A 19,072-nucleotide genomic window follows, 5' to 3' on the forward strand; every position below is an offset into this window, starting at 1 on the left:
ACGATGCTGTAGTACATGGAGAGAAGTTCCTGGAGGCTGACTCCACAGAAATTATAGGCCATGGACTCCATGAGGACTGTAGAGCCATCACAGATCAGCATGACAGGTCTTTTTTTGGCTCCCCTTCCATGGAGTCTTATTACATCAGTCAGAAATGACCCAAGGAAAAAGGATATGGAGGCTATTGTGTGGTCGTTTGTGATGTAGGTGGCCACAGGGACAGGGGAGGATCCTTTGAACGGATTTCGGACCACCATCTCATACACATAAAAAGGTGAGGTTTTCCCTTTTGCCTTTTTAACAATGCTCCCTGTCGCATCCACATATACAATGTCTTCCCTGCACCTGTCATGGAAGAGGTCAATTGTTTTGTTGGACCATAGCATGACTCCTTTGGGGTGTGCTATAATTTTTTTTAATGACTGCTTCCTCAGTCTCAAGCTCTTCCTCCATCATTTTTCTGAGGCTGATCATTTCATTGCTGTGCTTTCTCAGCTTCTTTCTTGCCTGCCAGGACAATGTTTTCATCACACCAGTTGATGGTACCTGGTCTCTGTTTCCAGAAGCCAACACAGTGTCATCCAGTTTATTGAGCTTATCAAGGTACACACTTCTGGGAAGTTTGCTGGTGAGGGCATTAGCAAGTGCATCCCTTTCATCTGCACGCACAGGCCGATGTTTGAGTTCTTCACAGTTGTGCCATGCTTTTTCACCTCTGAAGGTCACAACTGCCTTAAGGGATGACTCATCCTCAATGTCAACTTCGACCTCCACAGGACAGTCATCAAATCGACAGTAGCCAACACATGAAAAAAGTGACCCTTTCCTTTTTGACCCAACTGTTTGCACACTGTGAGATTTGAAGACAAAGCAACAGTGTGGGTGGACACTCCGGATGCCAGTGGCCATGACTGAAGTCCAGTTTAAAGATTTGAATCGACGCTTATGTTGTCTCATCCTCAGTTTCTTCCAGTCACTTTTAGTGACAAAAAAAAATGAAGGATTTGAAGGCAATTTAAATGAGTGTAAGAGTTGCCCATCTTTTGAGTGTGATGAGGAGTCATATGTCCCTGATGAATTACACTGTAAAACACAATGAAAAAATATTAGCGAAAGTGACCAAAGTTGGAATGACTCTTTACTGATGTGAATCAATATATCTGAAATTGTTTATTTGGGACTAACTATAATTTCACTCCACACAGTAGTGTGCATGTTTCATAACACACTAACACTAACTACGTGCTAATATGCGATATTTACCTCTGAAACGTCTTCTGGTTCACTCGTCTCTGTGAATGCCTGTCTAACCGACGATGGGGTAGCAGGCACTGTGCGGTCAATGTCAGTGGAACTGTGGTCACCGTCGATGGGGCAGGCCGTGTGGTCACTGTCTGTCGATGGGCTGGCAGGTGCTGCGGTCACCATCTGTGTCTTGTGTCTCATCTGCACATGACAAGGAGCAAATGAAATCCAAAGATGTAATTATTAATCAAATAATATAAAATATTATAGCACATCCAAATTAAAGTTGTTCACACAGGCAGACTGATGATGAAGATAAAAGCAAAGCAGAAATAAGAATCAATATTAGTGCAATATTTATAAAAAATGTACCTTTTTATGATGATTATAGGCATGATGAAGCCGTGTCCTATTGGTCTTGGAATCGGATATTCCAAGCTCCTGACACACCTCGCCCCAGAAAGTGTCTTTCTCGTCACCTTCATCGTTGTCTTTTGTTTTGGTTGTGGCTCGAAGCTTGTCAGTGACAGCCAAAAGGACTTCTTTTGTTATTGTTATTTTTCTTGTCTGAAATTGAAATGTCAAAGTTCCGTCATTTCTTTGTAAAAAAATATGACATTTGAGAAATCATTGAATTTTTTAATGCAATTACAATTGTGTGACAAATAAGAAACACTTGCCTTCCCAAACGTTGAGAAAACCAAGACTCTGAAAAGACATAAGTTAAAATCTATTATTTATAGTTAGACTTTTCACTCAGTTTAGACTTTTTTAATTAATTAGCTTGATTCCCTGACTTCTGATTTGTTGCCTATGCTATGTCGATTTGCGCTGAAAGGACAGAGGGATATATTCATAGGTGTCATTTAAGCGGGGGATGCTGGGTACATGTCCCCAGCACTTTTTAAAATGTTGTCCATACATTTTATAAAAGTATAACTTTATAACCTGTAATAAACAAGAACACTGTTTTTTTCTTATTTAAAAATAATAATAATACATGTACATCTTGAGAAAACAGTTTGTCCGTTGACAATTTCTATGGGGATTCTTAAATTTGGACATGTTCATACAATTTTAAAAGATAATGTATCACCCAGTCCCCCAGCAGGGTTTTTGTTTACAAACGTGTCATCTGTTAAACAACATGTGAGTTCAGTGTGTCGGGTGCCGCAGGAAGTAGGGGTGCTGGAGGAGCTGAATGGTGTACATTTGAAAAACTGAGCGACCACCTAAATAAAAATGATTAAACTACATATAATAGTTATGATTTGACTTAAAATAAAGTCAAATCAGAACTATAAACAATTCATATAAACATTTGTGTTTTATTTTCGAACACAATTATGTATATAACTACTTTTCTGTTGAAATACAAATATACGTACCCTCGACGAGCTTCCATTACAGATGAGGTCCATGGAAGCACTAATTGACAGGTATAGAGAACCGCAGTGACGCGTGGTAAAACCCGGAAGTAAACTTCTTCCGGTTCCTTCGTGAAAAACCAATGCAAATTCTCCATAGGATTTTGGAAAATAGCTCGAAATAAGGTCTGTGGTTGACACACATTTAAGAGAGGGATCACGTTTTGTTCAGCCGGATAATCTCCACATGTCTACCCTACTTTTATAATTTGAATCATAAATCTAGTCGCCAAAAGCGAAATGCTAACGTTATGCTATAAACGAACTACAAGCCAGTACAGCAGCAGGGTCGCACGACTTCAACGTCACGCCAACTTAAGATCGTTTCAACTGACTTGCACTGAAACTGCACTTTGAACACTTTAAATATATTAACATTTTAAACGGTATACCCCGGTTATCTAGGCCCTTTTTGTTTTGTTTAATTTATACCACGTTTATCTAGGCCCTTTTTGTTTTATGTATACATGTCACACTGTGGGAAACGATATTTCGATATTTCTGGATGTATAACACATGTATAATTTTTGCAACCATGTCTCCTAAAAATTACGTTCCCACAGAACTAAACTGCATTCTCAATTACGTTTAGCTAGAAACTGATTTACTCCCACGTTACGTTCGTTATGAACCTATTTAAAATACGTTTATTTTCTACATATCTTCTAGAAACGTATTTTCTCCCACGTTACGTTCGTTATGAACGTATCTTAAATACGTTTATTTTCTACATATATTTGCCATTTATTGTCTTGCTTATAATAATGATAATAGTCATTTATAAATATCATTTTAGAGCACACCTTTGAAATCGACAATCGGGCTCGATATATGGTTACATTAAAATCAGTAGGCGAGGCTGTAATTTCGCCAGCTGTTACACTCATGAGCGAGGCAGAAAATAATAGTTTTAACATGACAAAAAGCTGCTGTGTCATTTATTGCACCTCAAACATTAAAACAAATCTAGAGTTACGTGTTTCTGTACTTCCTCTAAGAAGAAAAGACAGTAAAAGAAGATCTCTGTGGCTTCAGGCTTGATCGCCGTTCAAATGACAGCGTTGGTTTCCCCAAAAGTGGGCGGGGCTGTAAAGTGACGTAGATTTTACTATCATCTATTATTCAAAACCATTCTATGTATTCTAACGTAAATTACATGCCAGTGTTTTATCTTTTTATTTATTTGTTTTTATTTTAAATCGTATAATGTCGGACTTTTTTTGTCGTCTGTGAGGAAAATAAATGGGGCTTAGAGCCTCAAAATACTGAAATCTGTATTTTTTTAATCTTTTCCTTCTAATTTGTTATTCTTTTCTAAATAACACACTGTTATTTACTCAACAATAACACACAATTATCCTTGTTTTTATTTATTCGTTTAATTCTATAATCTTGGGCATTTTAGCATGCTTTTTAGCCGTAAATAAAGTCACCAGAAACAGACGGGACATTTCGAGATTTAGGATGGCCAAAGATACTACACTACCCATAATCCCCACCTATCGTTTGGGACTACAGTCCCGTTGACAAACCCTGTGATGTTGGAGTGGCAGTGCGCCAAGGTTACGCCGAGCGTCAAGCTCTTTGAAATGGAACGAAACCACGGCAGACTATTCAAAACTGGACTCGAACGCCCCCCGAGAAATACACATGCTGGCTATTGTGTTTCGCAACATGTTCTCTATGGCACGTATCTACTGGGAATTGTAGTTTTAAAAGACGTTTTTCCAAAAATTAGAAGTTGCCAGTATTAAACTGTGTACAGCCCTGGAGGTTTAGGCGATAGGAAACACATTGGTGTGTACACATTTAAAACATGTAATTACTAAATGGGTGAAAATCGCTTGTATCCATAATGTGCAGCATTAATATATACCCACACGACAGCTCATTGTTACTTTGTAATTCTCCACTACAAATCAGAGGTTAACCTGGTATTTTTACTCCACTACATTTAGTTTAGTTACTTTGCAGATTCTGATTAATGATGTGAAATATAAACAACCCTTAAAGCAGACTTTAGTTACACCTGAGTGAAATTCAGGGAAGGTGATTGTCAAGTGCCAACAATCAGGAGAGATATTTGATAGGTGGTGCTTGAGAAGACTAAACATTTATCTGCAGATCTCTATAAAGTATATTCATTACTCGTTATTCTCTACTAATAGTTAATTCAAAACTGTATAATGGTTCTTTTGCACATCCCTTTCAAGATTTCAAGATTTTCTAAGGTGTATTGATCATATACACAACTTGGGTCGCAGGTTCCTCAACAGCGCATTACAAGACTCAAAAAGTACACAGTAAAAGTACTTGATTGTACTTTTGGTAGTAGTCCAAGTAGTACTGAATCCAACTGTACCAATTTTATTAAGAACTTATTGCAAAAAATCCTTTTATCTCTCATCAAAGATGGCAGAAAACATGCATTATTGTACTCAGGGGTGGAGTTTGACAAAGGATTACTCAAAAAGTACACAGTAAAAGTACTTGATTGTACTTTTGGTAGTAGTCCAAGTAGTACTGAATCCAACAGTACCAATTACATTAAGAACTTATTGCACAAAATCATTGTATCTCTCATCAAAGATGGCAGAAAACATGCATTATTGTACTCGGGTGGAGTTTGACAAAGGTTTACTCAAAAAGTACACAGTAAAAGTACTTGATTGTACTTGTGCTACTAGTCCAAGTAGTACTGAATCCAACTGTACCAATTTTATTAAGAACTTATTGCAAAAAATCCTTTTATCTCTCATCAAAGATGGCAGAAAACATGCATTATTGTACTCAGGGGTGGAGTTTGACAAAGGATTACTCAAAAAGTACACAGTAAAAGTACTTGATTGTACTTGTGCTACTAGTCCAAGTAGTACTGATCCAACAGTACCAATTACATTAAGAATTTATTGCACAAAATCATTTTATCTCTCATCAAAGATGGCAGAAAACATGCATTATTGTACTCAGGGGAATGAGTTTGACAAAGGATTACTCAAAAAGTACACAGTAAAAGTACTTGATTGTACTTTTGGTAGTAGTCCAAGTAGTACTGAATCCAACAGTACCAATTACATTAAGAACTTATTGCACAAAATCATTTAATCTCTCATCAAAGATGGCAGAAAACATGCATTATTGTACTCAGGGGTGGAGTTTGACAAAGGATTACTCAAAAAGTACACAGTAAAAATACTTGATTGTACTTGTGCTAGTAGTCCAAGTAGTACTGAATCCAACAGTATACATTTCATTAAGAACTTATTGCACAAAATGATTTTATCTCTCATCAAAGATGGCAGCAAACATGCATTATTGTACTCTGGAGAGGAGTTTGACAAAGGATTACTCAAAAAGTACACTATAAAAGTATTTGATTGTAGTTTTGGTAATAGTCCAAGTAGTACTGAATCCAACAGTACCAATTACATTAAGAATTTATTGCACAAAATCATTTTATCTCTCATCAAAGATGGCAGAAAACATGCATTATTGTACTCAGGGGAATGAGTTTGACAAAGGATTACTCAAAAAGTACACAGTAAAAGTACTTGATTGTACTTTTGGTAGTAGTCCAAGTAGTACTGAATCCAACAGTACCAATTACATTAAGAACTTATTGCACAAAATCATTTAATCTCTCATCAAAGATGGCAGAAAACATGCATTATTGTACTCAGGGGTGGAGTTTGACAAAGGATTACTCAAAAAGTACACAGTAAAAATACTTGATTGTACTTGTGCTAGTAGTCCAAGTAGTACTGAATCCAACAGTACCAATTTCACTAAGAACTTATTGCAAAAAATCATTTTTATCTCTCATCAAAGATGGCAGAAAACATGCATTATTGTACTCTGGAGGGGAGTTTGACAGGGGATTACTCAAAAAGTACACAGTAAAAGTAATTGATTGTACTTTTAGTAGTAGTCCAAGTAGTACTGAATCCAACAGTACCAATTTCATTAAGAACTTATTGCACAAAATCATTTTATCTCTCATCAAAGATGGCAGAAAACATGCATTATTGTACTCTGGAGGGGAGTTTGACAGGGGATTACTCAAAAAGTACACAGTAAAAATACTTGATTGTAGTTTTGGTAGTAGTCCAAGTAGTACTGAATCCAACAGTACCAATTACATTAAGAACTTATTGCACAAAATCATTTTATCTCTCATCAAAGATGGCAGAAAACATGCATTATTGTACTCAGGGGTGGAGTTTGACAAAGGATTACTCAAAAAGTACACAGTAAAAATACTTGATTGTAGTTTTGGTAGTAGTCCAAGTAGTACTGAATCCAACAGTACCAATTACATTAAGAACTTATTGCACAAAATCATTTTATCTCTCATCAAAGATGGCAGAAAACATGCATTATTGTACTCAGGGGTGGAGTTTGACAAAGGATTACTCAAAAAGTACACAGTAAAAATACTTGATTGTAGTTTTGGTAGTAGTCCAAGTAGTACTGAATCCAACAGTACCAATTACATTAAGAACTTATTGCACAAAATCATTTTATCTCTCATCAAAGATGGCAGAAAACATGCATTATTGTACTCAGGGGTGGAGTTTGACAAAGGATTACTCAAAAAGTACACAGTAAAAATACTTGATTGTAGTTTTGGTAGTAGTCCAAGTAGTACTGAATCCAACAGTACCAATTACATTAAGAACTTATTGCACAAAATCATTTTATCTCTCATCAAAGATGGCAGAAAACATGCATTATTGTACTCAGGGGTGGAGTTTGACAAAGGATTACTCAAAAAGTACACAGTAAAAGTACTTGATTGTACTTTTGGTAGTAGTCCAAGTAGTACTGAATCCAACAGTACCAATTACATTAAGAACTTATTGCACAAAATCATTTAATCTCTCATCAAAGATGGCAGAAAACATGCATTATTGTACTCAGGGGTGGAGTTTGACAAAGGATTACTCAAAAAGTACACAGTAAAAATACTTGATTGTACTTGTGCTAGTAGTCCAAGTAGTACTGAATCCAACAGTACCAATTTCACTAAGAACTTATTGCAAAAAATCATTTTATCTCTCATCAAAGATGGCAGAAAACATGCATTATTGTACTCTGGAGGGGAGTTTGACAGGGGATTACTCAAAAAGTACACAGTAAAAGTACTTGATTGTACTTTTAGTAGTAGTCCAAGTAGTACTTAATCCAACAGTACCAATTTCATTAAGAACTTATTGCACAAAATCATTTTATCTCTCATCAAAGATGGCAGAAAACATGCATTATTGTACTCAGGGGTGGAGTTTGACAAAGGATTACTCAAAAAGTACACAGTAAAAGTACTTGATTGTACTTTTGGTAGTAGTCCAAGTAGTACTGAATCCAACAGTACCAATTACATTAAGAACTTATTGCAAAAAATCATTTTATCTCTCATCAAAGATGGCAGAAAACATGCATTATTGTACTCTGGAGGGGAGTTTGACAGGGGATTACTCAAAAAGTACACAGTAAAAGTACTTGATTGTACTTTTAGTAGTAGTCCAAGTAGTACTTAATCCAACAGTACCAATTTCATTAAGAACTTATTGCACAAAATCATTTTATCTCTCATCAAAGATGGCAGAAAACATGCATTATTGTACTCAGGGGTGGAGTTTGACAAAGGATTACTCAAAAAGTACACAGTAAAAATAATTGATTGTAGTTTTGGTAGTAGTCCAAGTAGTACTGAATCCAACAGTACCAATTACATTAAGAACTTATTGCACAAAATCATTTTATCTCTCATCAAAGATGGCAGAAAACATGCATTATTGTACTCAGGGGTGGAGTTTGACAAAGGATTACTCAAAAAGTACACAGTAAAAATACTTGATTGTAGTTTTGGTAGTAGTCCAAGTAGTACTGAATCCAACAGTACCAATTACATTAAGAACTTATTGCACAAAATCATTTTATCTCTCATCAAAGATGGCAGAAAACATGCATTATTGTACTCAGGGGTGGAGTTTGACAAAGGATTACTCAAAAAGTACACAGTAAAAATACTTGATTGTAGTTTTGGTAGTAGTCCAAGTAGTACTGAATCCAACAGTACCAATTACATTAAGAACTTATTGCACAAAATCATTTTATCTCTCATCAAAGATGGCAGAAAACATGCATTATTGTACTCAGGGGTGGAGTTTGACAAAGGATTACTCAAAAAGTACACAGTAAAAATACTTGATTGTAGTTTTGGTAGTAGTCCAAGTAGTACTGAATCCAACAGTACCAATTACATTAAGAACTTATTGCACAAAATCATTTTATCTCTCATCAAAGATGGCAGAAAACATGCATTATTGTACTCAGGGGTGGAGTTTGACAAAGGATTACTCAAAAAGTACACAGTAAAAATACTTGATTGTACTTGTGCTACTAGTCCAAGTAGTACTGAATCCAACAGTATCAATTTCATTAAGAACTTATTGCACAAAATCATTTTATCTCATCAAAGATGGCAGAAAACATGCATTATTGTACTCTGGAGGGGAGTTTGACAGGGGATTACTCAAAAAGTACACAGTAAAAGTACTTGATTGTACTTTTAGTAGTAGTCCAAGTAGTACTGAATCCAACAGTACCAATTTCATTAAGAACTTATTGCACAAAATCATTTTATCTCTCATCAAAGATGGCAGGGAAACATGCATTATTGTACTCTGGAGGGGAGTTTGACAGGGGATTACTCAAAAGGTACACAGTAAAAGTACTTGATTGTACTTTTAGTAGTAGTCCAAGTAGTACTGAATCCAACAGTTCCAATTACATTAAGAACTTATTGCACAAAATCATTTTATCTCTCATCAAAGATAGCAGAAAACATGCATTATTGTACTCTGGAGGGGAGTTTGACAGGGGATTACTCAAAAGTACACAGTAAAAGTACTTGATTGTACTTGTGCTACTAGTCCAAGTAGTACTGAGTTCAACAGTATGACTTTTATTAAGGATGCATCGATAAAAATCATTGTATCTCATCAAATATAGCAGAAGTTGCATGATTTTGTTCTCAGGAGGGGAATTTGAGAGTATTACCCAGAAAAAAGACAGTAAAAGTACTTCATTTTATTGTTGGTAGCAGTCAAACTAGGACTGAGTCAAACAGTGTTAGTTTTTTTAAGAACTCATGGTAAAAATAATTTGTATCGCATGAAGCAGAAAAAACATGCATTCTTTTACTCTTGCGTTGGTGCCGCTTCTCAGCGATTACCGTAAAGGCGCTATAAATCGCGCACTCAGAAATGAAGAACTGCTCATTTGACCAAGCAAATTTGAGAGACGGCTGAGTTGACCGCAGTTTTAAACTGGTATGAAACATTAATAGTTTCATAAATGTTAAGAAGCCCTGAGACATGTGAGAAAAAAAAAACTGTGGGAGGGGTCCACTGGGGGGACCTTCGGCCTTAACTGGTTAACAATGATTCATATTTGTAAAGGCTACAGGTGATCTTAAGATGCGTGAGCTATGCTTAGGGACCTACCAGTCAAGATTATTTGTGCGTATGGGTGCATCATCTGGCGCCTGGTCCTGGTCATCCTCGCCATTGCCCATGCCGTGAACCATCACCTCGGGCTCGAACAAATAAGGACGTAATGGTCCATCGTCTGGCTCAATATTATCACCATCATCGCTTACTGAACCGGATTCAGATTCAGTTCCTAAAACGACATTTTCGTAGGAAAGCCGAGAGGATGTTTCTGACTCGCTATCATCACTGGATACCTCGTACAATCCTTCTTCTTTGTCTGGTATATTTGCCCTTCCACGTTCATTCTGCATAGACGCCATGGTTTGTTATCGTATGGTCTTCCTGAGTTTTCGTCACTTCCGGTTTGGCTGAGTCGAACATTTCGTTTCTAAAAAACTTCGGGGAAGCTGCAATAAAGTGCTTCTAACATGCGTAAGGCAATTATTATATATTTTTAATCAGGTTTGATTGTTTTGGTACGTAATTATGCTTGTATATAAGTTAAAACGAAACTATTTGAGGTTCCATTTCCACTATCCCTTTAAGATAACTCAAATATATCCAGGGTCTGTTGAACTGGCTTTGTAGTAGAGTTTACTGGTGGCTGCATAGCAGTGGCGAGCCCTGACTTTTACCTAGGCCCTCTGACCTCCCCTTCCCTCGAAAAAAAAGAAGAGATATTACGTCTCAACGTAGACTTCAGCGGAATATCAAAACAGTGGTCCGGGGTGCAAAACGCATCAATGACAGCGACCCTCTACCACACAAAACAACATCATTTATATAAACACCTATCATGACAGGGCACCCACAGCCAAGTAGCAATTACAAATGAATTAAGTCGGCACGGCGGCCCACATTGAAAATGACTTAGGCCTACCTTTGATGATCAAATCACTGAAACACAAAGTCCATCCTCCTGTCCTTTTGGATGAAGCACTTGCGGGTCATTCAGCTGATCCTTTGCCACTCCAGATTATCATTGTAACTACTCGGTTAATAATTTCGCAACGATGTCATCACTATCACTGAAGTGAGCCATCATGAACGAATTTATGCTAATCATAAATCTATCGATCATAAATCTATCGTTTAGATTTATGATTCAAAAATAATAAAAGTAGGATAGACATGTGGATATTATGCGGCTGAACACAACGTGCATTTATCTAACAGGTTCGTTTTCCACAGACCTTATTTCGAGCTATTTTCCAAAATCCTATGGAGAAATCCCGTTGCTTTCTGTCGAGGGAATCCGAGCGCAGCTTACTTCCGGGTTTTAGGACGCGTCACTGCACCACTTGCATAGACCATTATACATCCTACATACTTATTATACATCCATGCATAGACCTCACAGCGGGCGGAACCTGTCATAAAGTCCGCGAAAATAAAGCCCGCCCATTTAGAGGGAAGATATGATTGGTCAATTGTACTGTCATTTGACATCTCTCATTGAGTTACTATAGCGGGCCCTCTGTGAATGTAGAGAGGGACCAACAAGCCCTCCCGTCTTCACATAACTCGCAGAGACGGCATTTAACCCTTCACATTCCAACAGAAACTGAACAGGCAGATTCGAAGGATTTATTTCTTTGGAAATATTATTTTAAATACAATTAAATCAAGTTATTTTGGTAAAATGTATGAAAAATGTAACAACAACAAAATATAAAAAATGTTTTTTGTTAATATTATTTTTTAGAATATCTTAGGCCCTCACAGAGGGCCTAGAGGGCCCTGACGGCTCGCCACTGCTGCATAGCAGCGCTAATGTCAAAGACACAAACATTATATTTTTATTTTACCAGGATGCAGTGACAAAAATATTTGGGAAGGCTTAGCCTTCCCTAGCCTACAGTACCCGCCGCCCCTGCTGGCCGGCCCTGTTGTGATTGGTCAGCCGCTTAGAGATGTGCCGGAAATCTCCCGCCCTTAGCCTATCACATATAATATGTTGGAGCGATTGCCAATAGAAGCAGGAGTGTAACGTAGTGATGTCACTATGTGACAGTTGTAAACAAAGGAGTTCAATCGATGCATTTCTTTGGGATTTTAGCCTTTGCGTACCATAACATGCACACAACCCCAAACCTAAACACTACAGGACCTCTGTAAATCAGTTGGTAATAACGTGGCATGCTTTTGTCTTCACACTCATGCACATCTGGGGACCGATAAATGTAGCTCTCCGACGCATTCTTCACAATAAACACGTTTTATCTGCTGTGATCACAACACAACTTTAGACAAAAACACATTAAAGGTCCCCTATTATACTGTTTGTCATCAATATATTATAGGTCTCAGATATGTAAAAAACATGTCTCTGAGGTGTTTGGCTCGAAATATCAAACAGATAATTGTAGCATCCCATAAACCCCTCTGTTTCAGCCCTGTTACGAAAGTGCATAATAGGTCCCCTTTAAAGAATAAAACACATCAAATTAATAGTGATTCATTGTTGTTTGAGAAGAGGAGACACTGAAACTGTAAATCTCATCATGTGACCTCCATGTGGAACTCTGAGATACGTGTGTCCTGTTGCTACCCTGATACTTACTCCAGCACCATTTACTGCCCCAGCTCCCTCCACCAGACTGCCTCCTCCTCATGTGTGCTAAGCTTCTGGTATTGCTGATTTAACGTAGACTTATGTGTGTGTTTGTTAGGAGCGGATTAATTCTCCCCCCAGCAAAATCCTTGCCGCTCGCTGCTTGGATTCTGAGGGGTTCCGCTAAATGCAGCGCCTTTTGCATCAAATCCAACTGAATAACACTTTCATTCACAGAATTGCCTGTGAGTGAATTTATTCTGTTTGTTTTGAAGCTTTAAGAGAATACAGATGAAGCACTCTGACAAAAAAAATCTTCTCTGGTTTGCTTTCTTTTTTTTAACTCGTAAAGAAAAATGACAAAACTGTCATGCAGTTTTTGTATTAAATTGAATTAGATTGTAAACTAGATAGGCGCAGTCAACGGCATGTGCTGTGTGTTCAGTATTGACATTTTTGTCTCTGGCTTCACCTCCTGCATTTGATGGCCAATCGAAGCAACAAATATTTGTCTCATGCATGTCTTTAGCCGCCAGTCTCAAGATGCTAGCTCTGTCAACAATGAAGGAAGTCCCTCAAGGAAAGCAGAAACAAGAAAATGGACATGCCTTGGTGTAAAAAGAAGCAGCAGTGCGGAGAGAAGAGTTCTACCTCATCAACTGATAACGTGTTTAATCTGCATTCATGATTAGGCCGTACAAAACATTAGCTATTAAGCAATTACGAAGCAAAGTGAATGGTAGCAGATTGTTAACCTGTGTGTTTGCTTGTGTAGAAGTTCCGATTTCACACCCCCGTCATCTGTTTTATCATTTTTCATTTTAAATCAGGGAAACTGACAATCACCATAGCAGCTGTTATCGCAGATGTATTGTTTTTTTACAGAAATATAAACACCTGGAGAACGCATAAGACTGACAAGTGGGTGAATGCCTTTCTCTACATGAAATTGAGACATTTCAAAGACACTTGTCTCCAAAAGGTGTATTTAACTCTCAATGTCAATACAAAACATGCTCTGCAATCTGTTCTTAATTGAAAAGCTCTTTGCCTGAAATGATATTTATCAAATTTCATGAATTATTTAAATGGATGGAGGTGAAGTGGACCAACATGTTGGATCTTCGATACTAGCAACAAAAAAAGGGGGGGGGGGGGAGAAACACTTTGCAGCTGCTCTGATCTAAATGCCTTCCTTTTCTCACTGTCAAGAGGTTGCAAAATACATTGAATTCATTAGACATTTTGTGCCTAACCACTGTGTATTTCATTAGGCTGTGAGCCAACATTCTGAGACAAATGGACAACATTTCCAGCCGAAACCCATCCAACCCTGTTTCTGAGACCAAAAAAGTCTCAGTGTGGAGATAATGCTGATAAAAGGTATTGATTCCATGGAGCATCCAGCATCTGTATCTTTTTTATTCAGTTTTCTCTCTGGAAGGTGCAGTAAGGTCAGTTGGGTGCCAATCACTTTAAGTAAGATCCACTGGCTCTTTTAATGCCAGGGCATAATAGTCTATGGTGATGGAAAAAGAGAAGATTTGCTCCCAACGTTTTTTTTCTGGTCTCATTCAATTTCTGCACAGACAGTGTTATGTAATTGGCAGTTGGACCACTTTCAAGGCTTCAATGGACTTGAAACTAAACCAAAGTAACTGCTTTGGAAATTATCTTTGTCTTTAACAAAAAGGCAAAAGTGAGAGACGTTAACAAGGTATATTTAAGTATGAAACGTCTAATCACAAAAATATGTTCTGTGCACTGCTTAATATGACCTAAAGCTAAAGTAAATGACTTGAAACAAACAAAACAAGTAATACATTCAGCAGCTTTAGAGTCAGTTAACTTTGTAATGTTTGGACAGTTTTAGAGGATTTCTGAAATGGGTGCCTTTTAAATATGGTTTCCGTTTGCCATTCGGAAATGTACTACAATTTCCGTTGAGCTGCTTTCCAAAAGTGGCAGCCACTAAGGCTCATGGAATTGTTTTCATGGAATAGTCATCTCTGAGAAAATAGGTTGAAATAAGCCAAACTGATGACCATAAAAGGAATCTGCTGTACAGAAACACATTACCCAGGGGACACCACTAGCCTCAATATTCAAAGAAAGGTAGAACACTACCAGCAGCTCCTCCAGCATATTTCTGTATATTCTTTGCACAATTTAGACTTAATTACAAAGCACAGAATGTGAAATGGAGAACTAAGAGGGCTCTGTAGGAGAGAGGGACATTTTGAGAAAGAAAGTTGGAGCTGAGCGCTGGAACAGAGCAGCCGGGCTGATGGGTTGTCAGATGGACCCGTAACCTGGTTAGAGCCGATCACAGAGGGAGAGTCGGCGAGAGAGAAGACGGGTATGTCATGCACAGCACGAATCCTTTTCCTCTCCTGTTGTCAATTAAAGCAGGCGGCTCTGCACCTGCATGTGGATGCCAGGCCGGCGCTTCTAGCCAGCATTCACCTCGGCACCGAGCTCGCTGTCCAACCGGCTCTTAATGAGGGGCTTTGTGTGCATAAAGGGGGCTGGCGCGTATACTCAGGCACCCATACATGGCAATTAGGGTGAACCAATCCTGGAAAGATCAAGGACTCATGCCTCTTTCTCTCTTTCTCCCCTGCCCTCCTCTTTTAGATTCCTTCCTCTTTATACTTTGCTTAAGTAAGACTGATGGACAGACATGTAGATATATGGAATTGAAGATTTCCAAATGCATGGGTTGGGAAATGACTAACTGTAATCCTCACAGAATTAATCATAGCTGATGTCTTCCATACTGGAAATGTCCTGACAGTTATGGGATTCAACAAAATGTCATTGGGATATATTTTACATTACAAACTTGTCTACACATCAGTAAAACACCATTTAAAATCTTAAGGCTCAAACAAACACAGGAGTCGATACAATAAAGTGTGTTCCAGGATATATAAACTTTAAATCCTTGTTCATTTGGTTTAAAGCTTTAGGAGAGAAGTCTTGGGCACAAACGAGGACACATATTTAGTGAGCTGTCATAGATCGAGCAGTGAAATGCAAATGTAGTTTTAATGGCTTTTCACTTCAAATAGTGCCTCCCACAAAAAAAAGTGTATTGTCTTTCCTCTGAGACTAACTTTGACTTCAGAGATGTGGGCATCACCTATATGATGTGAATATAATCAATGGAAACGCAGGCAGAAGAGACTCATACTGTATGTGGAATGTCTGCGAGCAATACACTGCAGCGGACAGTCAAAGGTGACATTCAGAAGTGAAAAGGCTGACGCATGCAATCACACTGAAGTTCTTTAGCTATACAGTCAAAAGGTTGGTGTCAAGTCATTTCTTTTAACGAGGCTTCCTTTATATTGATTTTTATATTCTCCACTGACCAACTTCTCTACTGCATTGAGGAAAAATGGAACAAAAGTATAAGAGTTAAAGATAAATCTAACAATGCATTTTGAAATAAATGATTTCTCATCAATCACAGCAGAGTTGTGAGACTGGGTGAAGGAAACTTCTCACATTTTAAAAGACCTGGTGTTTGCCTTCTTTGAAACAAACACCCCGGTGAAGTAAAGGGGATTTTCTAAACTCATTCCCGAGATGTAGAAAAGTCAAACTAGAGGTATTTTCGCTCTCAGGTCTTACGTGAATGGCATGTCAACCGCGACTCAAAGCAGACCTCTTTCCAGGATCATTCCAGCATGACTGAAGTGTTATCCTCATTTTCTTTGCATTTTGCATGCATGAAAGCAATCACGTTTAATGTCATCTCCGAGGCTATTTTATTTTAGATGCATACACTTGATGAAAACTATTTTTTAAATCTGTTTTTTGCCGTACCTGCCAGGCTACGGAATGACTCCCAACATGTCTAATTCAGTCGGGGAATGTGATCCATCACTGTGATTGAGAAGATAACAAACGTCTTTTGCCAAGTTCCATTAGAACACGTTGCACTGATGCCCAGCCCGAGGTTATCATGTTTCTAACCATGCATGTAATTGTGTGATTGCTGCCAAGGCACAATGACACTGTGTTCTGTGTGGACTTTAATTGTATTCCTCCATGTATGTTTTCAGTAAACAAATGCTTTATTGCACATATTGCACACACTAAATCAATTTAGAATTATATATAGAAACAGAAATTGCTTTAATATTTTCTTGGGGGGAAATGGTTCAAGGCAGTATATTTTGAACACTGTGTTCAGAGTGAGGCTGTCCGAAATACCTTTTTTGAGCTTCAAAGCTTCAGTGAGAAGTATTCAAAGGTATCTGAATTAGGTGGGAAGAGTACTTACTGTACTCAAATACATCTCTACACTCATAAAATAGCACTTATCCTGTGAGGAAAACTAAGTAATTCAGATGATGTATATTGAATTATTTGGGATTAAAAACCTTATTTTGTGGCTAATTTGGGACTTTTACCTCAGTATTACATCATTTTATAATCATTTATTTAAAACAATGTAAACAAAATAACAACAAAGCATTTGAAAACTGATCTGGAGAATGAATGCTTTAAAAATATTTGGAACATTCCTATTTCACAAATGCAGTCCATGTGAAATGACACATATGCTATAGGTCAGATAGGCTAACTAACATTATGCTAACTTTTTTTGCGAGGCCTTGGCCCCTTAGCTGTAGCTCCCATTATAAGTCTAATAGAAATCCCAGGACCCTTACAACTAAATACCTATTTTGACCTTGGAAAAAAACTATTGAGAGAAACTGGATTGTAACAGGAAACTGCACACAAAGGATTATTGCTACTAACTTTTATGGTAGCCTTTTGAAAAAGTCATTATTGATGTGTCATGTTTGAAATGACTCGTCTGGTCTGCCCCTCAGAATCATTTCTCATAAGAGCTTTTCTGCACGGAGAGATATTGTTTTTTAATGTCTTTGGACAAGTTGTTTCTTTAAAATGCATCCTATCACAAGAATCAATTCCATTAAAACTCCTTTGTGATTTTGAAGAGGAAAGTAGCCCTTTCAGAGTTGGTTTTGGGCTGGCTGACAAAAGTTAAAGACAGGAAGAAAATACAGTTGTCTTTTGTTTGTTTTGCAATTGAGGAATTACTCCATGGAGGAGGGCTTGGTCGACACCAGAGAAACAGACAACTCGATTCAATGAAATGTCAAGCCAATGATCAGATATACTAATTCCAATAGAGAAAAGGAACACATTCTCTATTTTTGTTTTTTTTCTGCTCTCCGAAACAATTCCAAGATGAGACCTGAACTCTGTCATGGTGTATACCCGTCTAAGTTAGAACAGATAGTTCATCCATCTGGTTCAACTAAAGCACACCATTGGTGTGTTATGTCAGGGCTGACTATTATGTGCCCTCTGGGTCTTACGATTAAATATGGCCCAGCTGACTGTGGAAAGCTGCAGAGAATCTGTGGTTATTGGCCAAAGAGGACCTACGCTATGTGAAAGGTCTCTGCACCCCTGACATTCAGAACGTCAATCCTTATGTCACAGCAACTCATGGCTGCTACCAGGACAGTGACATCTGCACCTTGCCAATATGAACCTGATCTACACTCATTGTCGGTTGGTGGAAGTGGATTTGTTTGTCTAAAATCAGACATACTGTACTTCGATCACCACAGCAATCAACCCCTGTGGAAGCACACATTGTGCACATGCAGCACGGCCAAACTAGGTTGATTTTCTCCTCAATTTGTCCATAACGCAATTAGTCTGTCCATTGTGTTAGATGTTATAGAGGAAGGTAGATGCAGTTTGTTGGGTTATAGAACAGCATGCGATTTTTTAAATATAATTTAATAATTGTTTCCCCCCCCACATAAAGGGGGTAAATGTTCAAATCTTTACATGGATAACGATCAGTGATCCTTTCACTTGCAGATGACTGTAGTGTCAGAAATGACTTAACAAGTTAGAAATAAGATCTTCTTCATTAGAATGTTCCATTGTGCTCACTCAATATTTCATAATACATTTGTGTACTCTAATTGCTCTAATTTTTCTTCAGGCTCCCTTAAAGCGATCATTCAGCATTGGTGACAAAAAGACAAATTTCCTAGACACTGTTGTTTTTTTTTAATCTTTACATCGAGCCAGCCTTCTTCATAATGTTTAGTAATGTGTAGAGTTTCAATTGCTGGATGGTTTACATTGAATTACTTATTACCCTCGTTAAGAAGTTTGTGATGTTCAAGGCTCCTTTAGATAAAACTGTGCACGTAGGTTAATTCAAAAACGATTTTATTGGATTATAAAATGAAAAAACGTTTCATAATCATCACAAATCTAGCATAATGTGCGAGCAAAGGACAAGGGCGGATAGGACACAAATTGGTTTCCAAGCTGAATGA

General features: G+C 37.8%; 1 protein-coding gene across 1 annotated transcript; it reads right to left on the bottom strand.

The window, feature by feature from the left end:
* Positions 1-360: 360 nt before the first annotated feature.
* LOC117547349 lies at positions 361-2,707 on the bottom strand. Its single transcript, XM_034217979.1, has 5 exons — positions 2,634-2,707; positions 1,926-1,953; positions 1,618-1,812; positions 1,264-1,446; positions 361-1,083 (listed from the first exon to the last, which is right to left on the bottom strand). Exons 1-5 carry the CDS (start codon positions 2,648-2,650, stop codon positions 361-363), a joined length of 1,146 nt encoding a protein of 381 aa, XP_034073870.1. The 5' UTR covers positions 2,651-2,707.
* Between the last annotated feature and the right edge of the window lie 16,365 nt (positions 2,708-19,072).

The sequence above is a fragment of the Gymnodraco acuticeps genome, unplaced genomic scaffold (genome assembly GCF_902827175.1).
Source record: "Gymnodraco acuticeps unplaced genomic scaffold, fGymAcu1.1, whole genome shotgun sequence".
Classification (NCBI taxonomy): Eukaryota; Metazoa; Chordata; class Actinopteri; order Perciformes; family Bathydraconidae; genus Gymnodraco; species Gymnodraco acuticeps.

Coding starts and splice junctions, on each gene's coding strand:
- LOC117547349 (XM_034217979.1), bottom strand. Junction 1,813..1,925: donor TTTTCTCAACGTTTGGGAAG/GCAAGTGTTTCT, acceptor TTTCAATTTCAG/ACAAGAAAAATAACAATAAC. Junction 1,447..1,617: donor CCTATAATCATCATAAAAAG/GTACATTTTTTA, acceptor TGTCATGTGCAG/ATGAGACACAAGACACAGAT.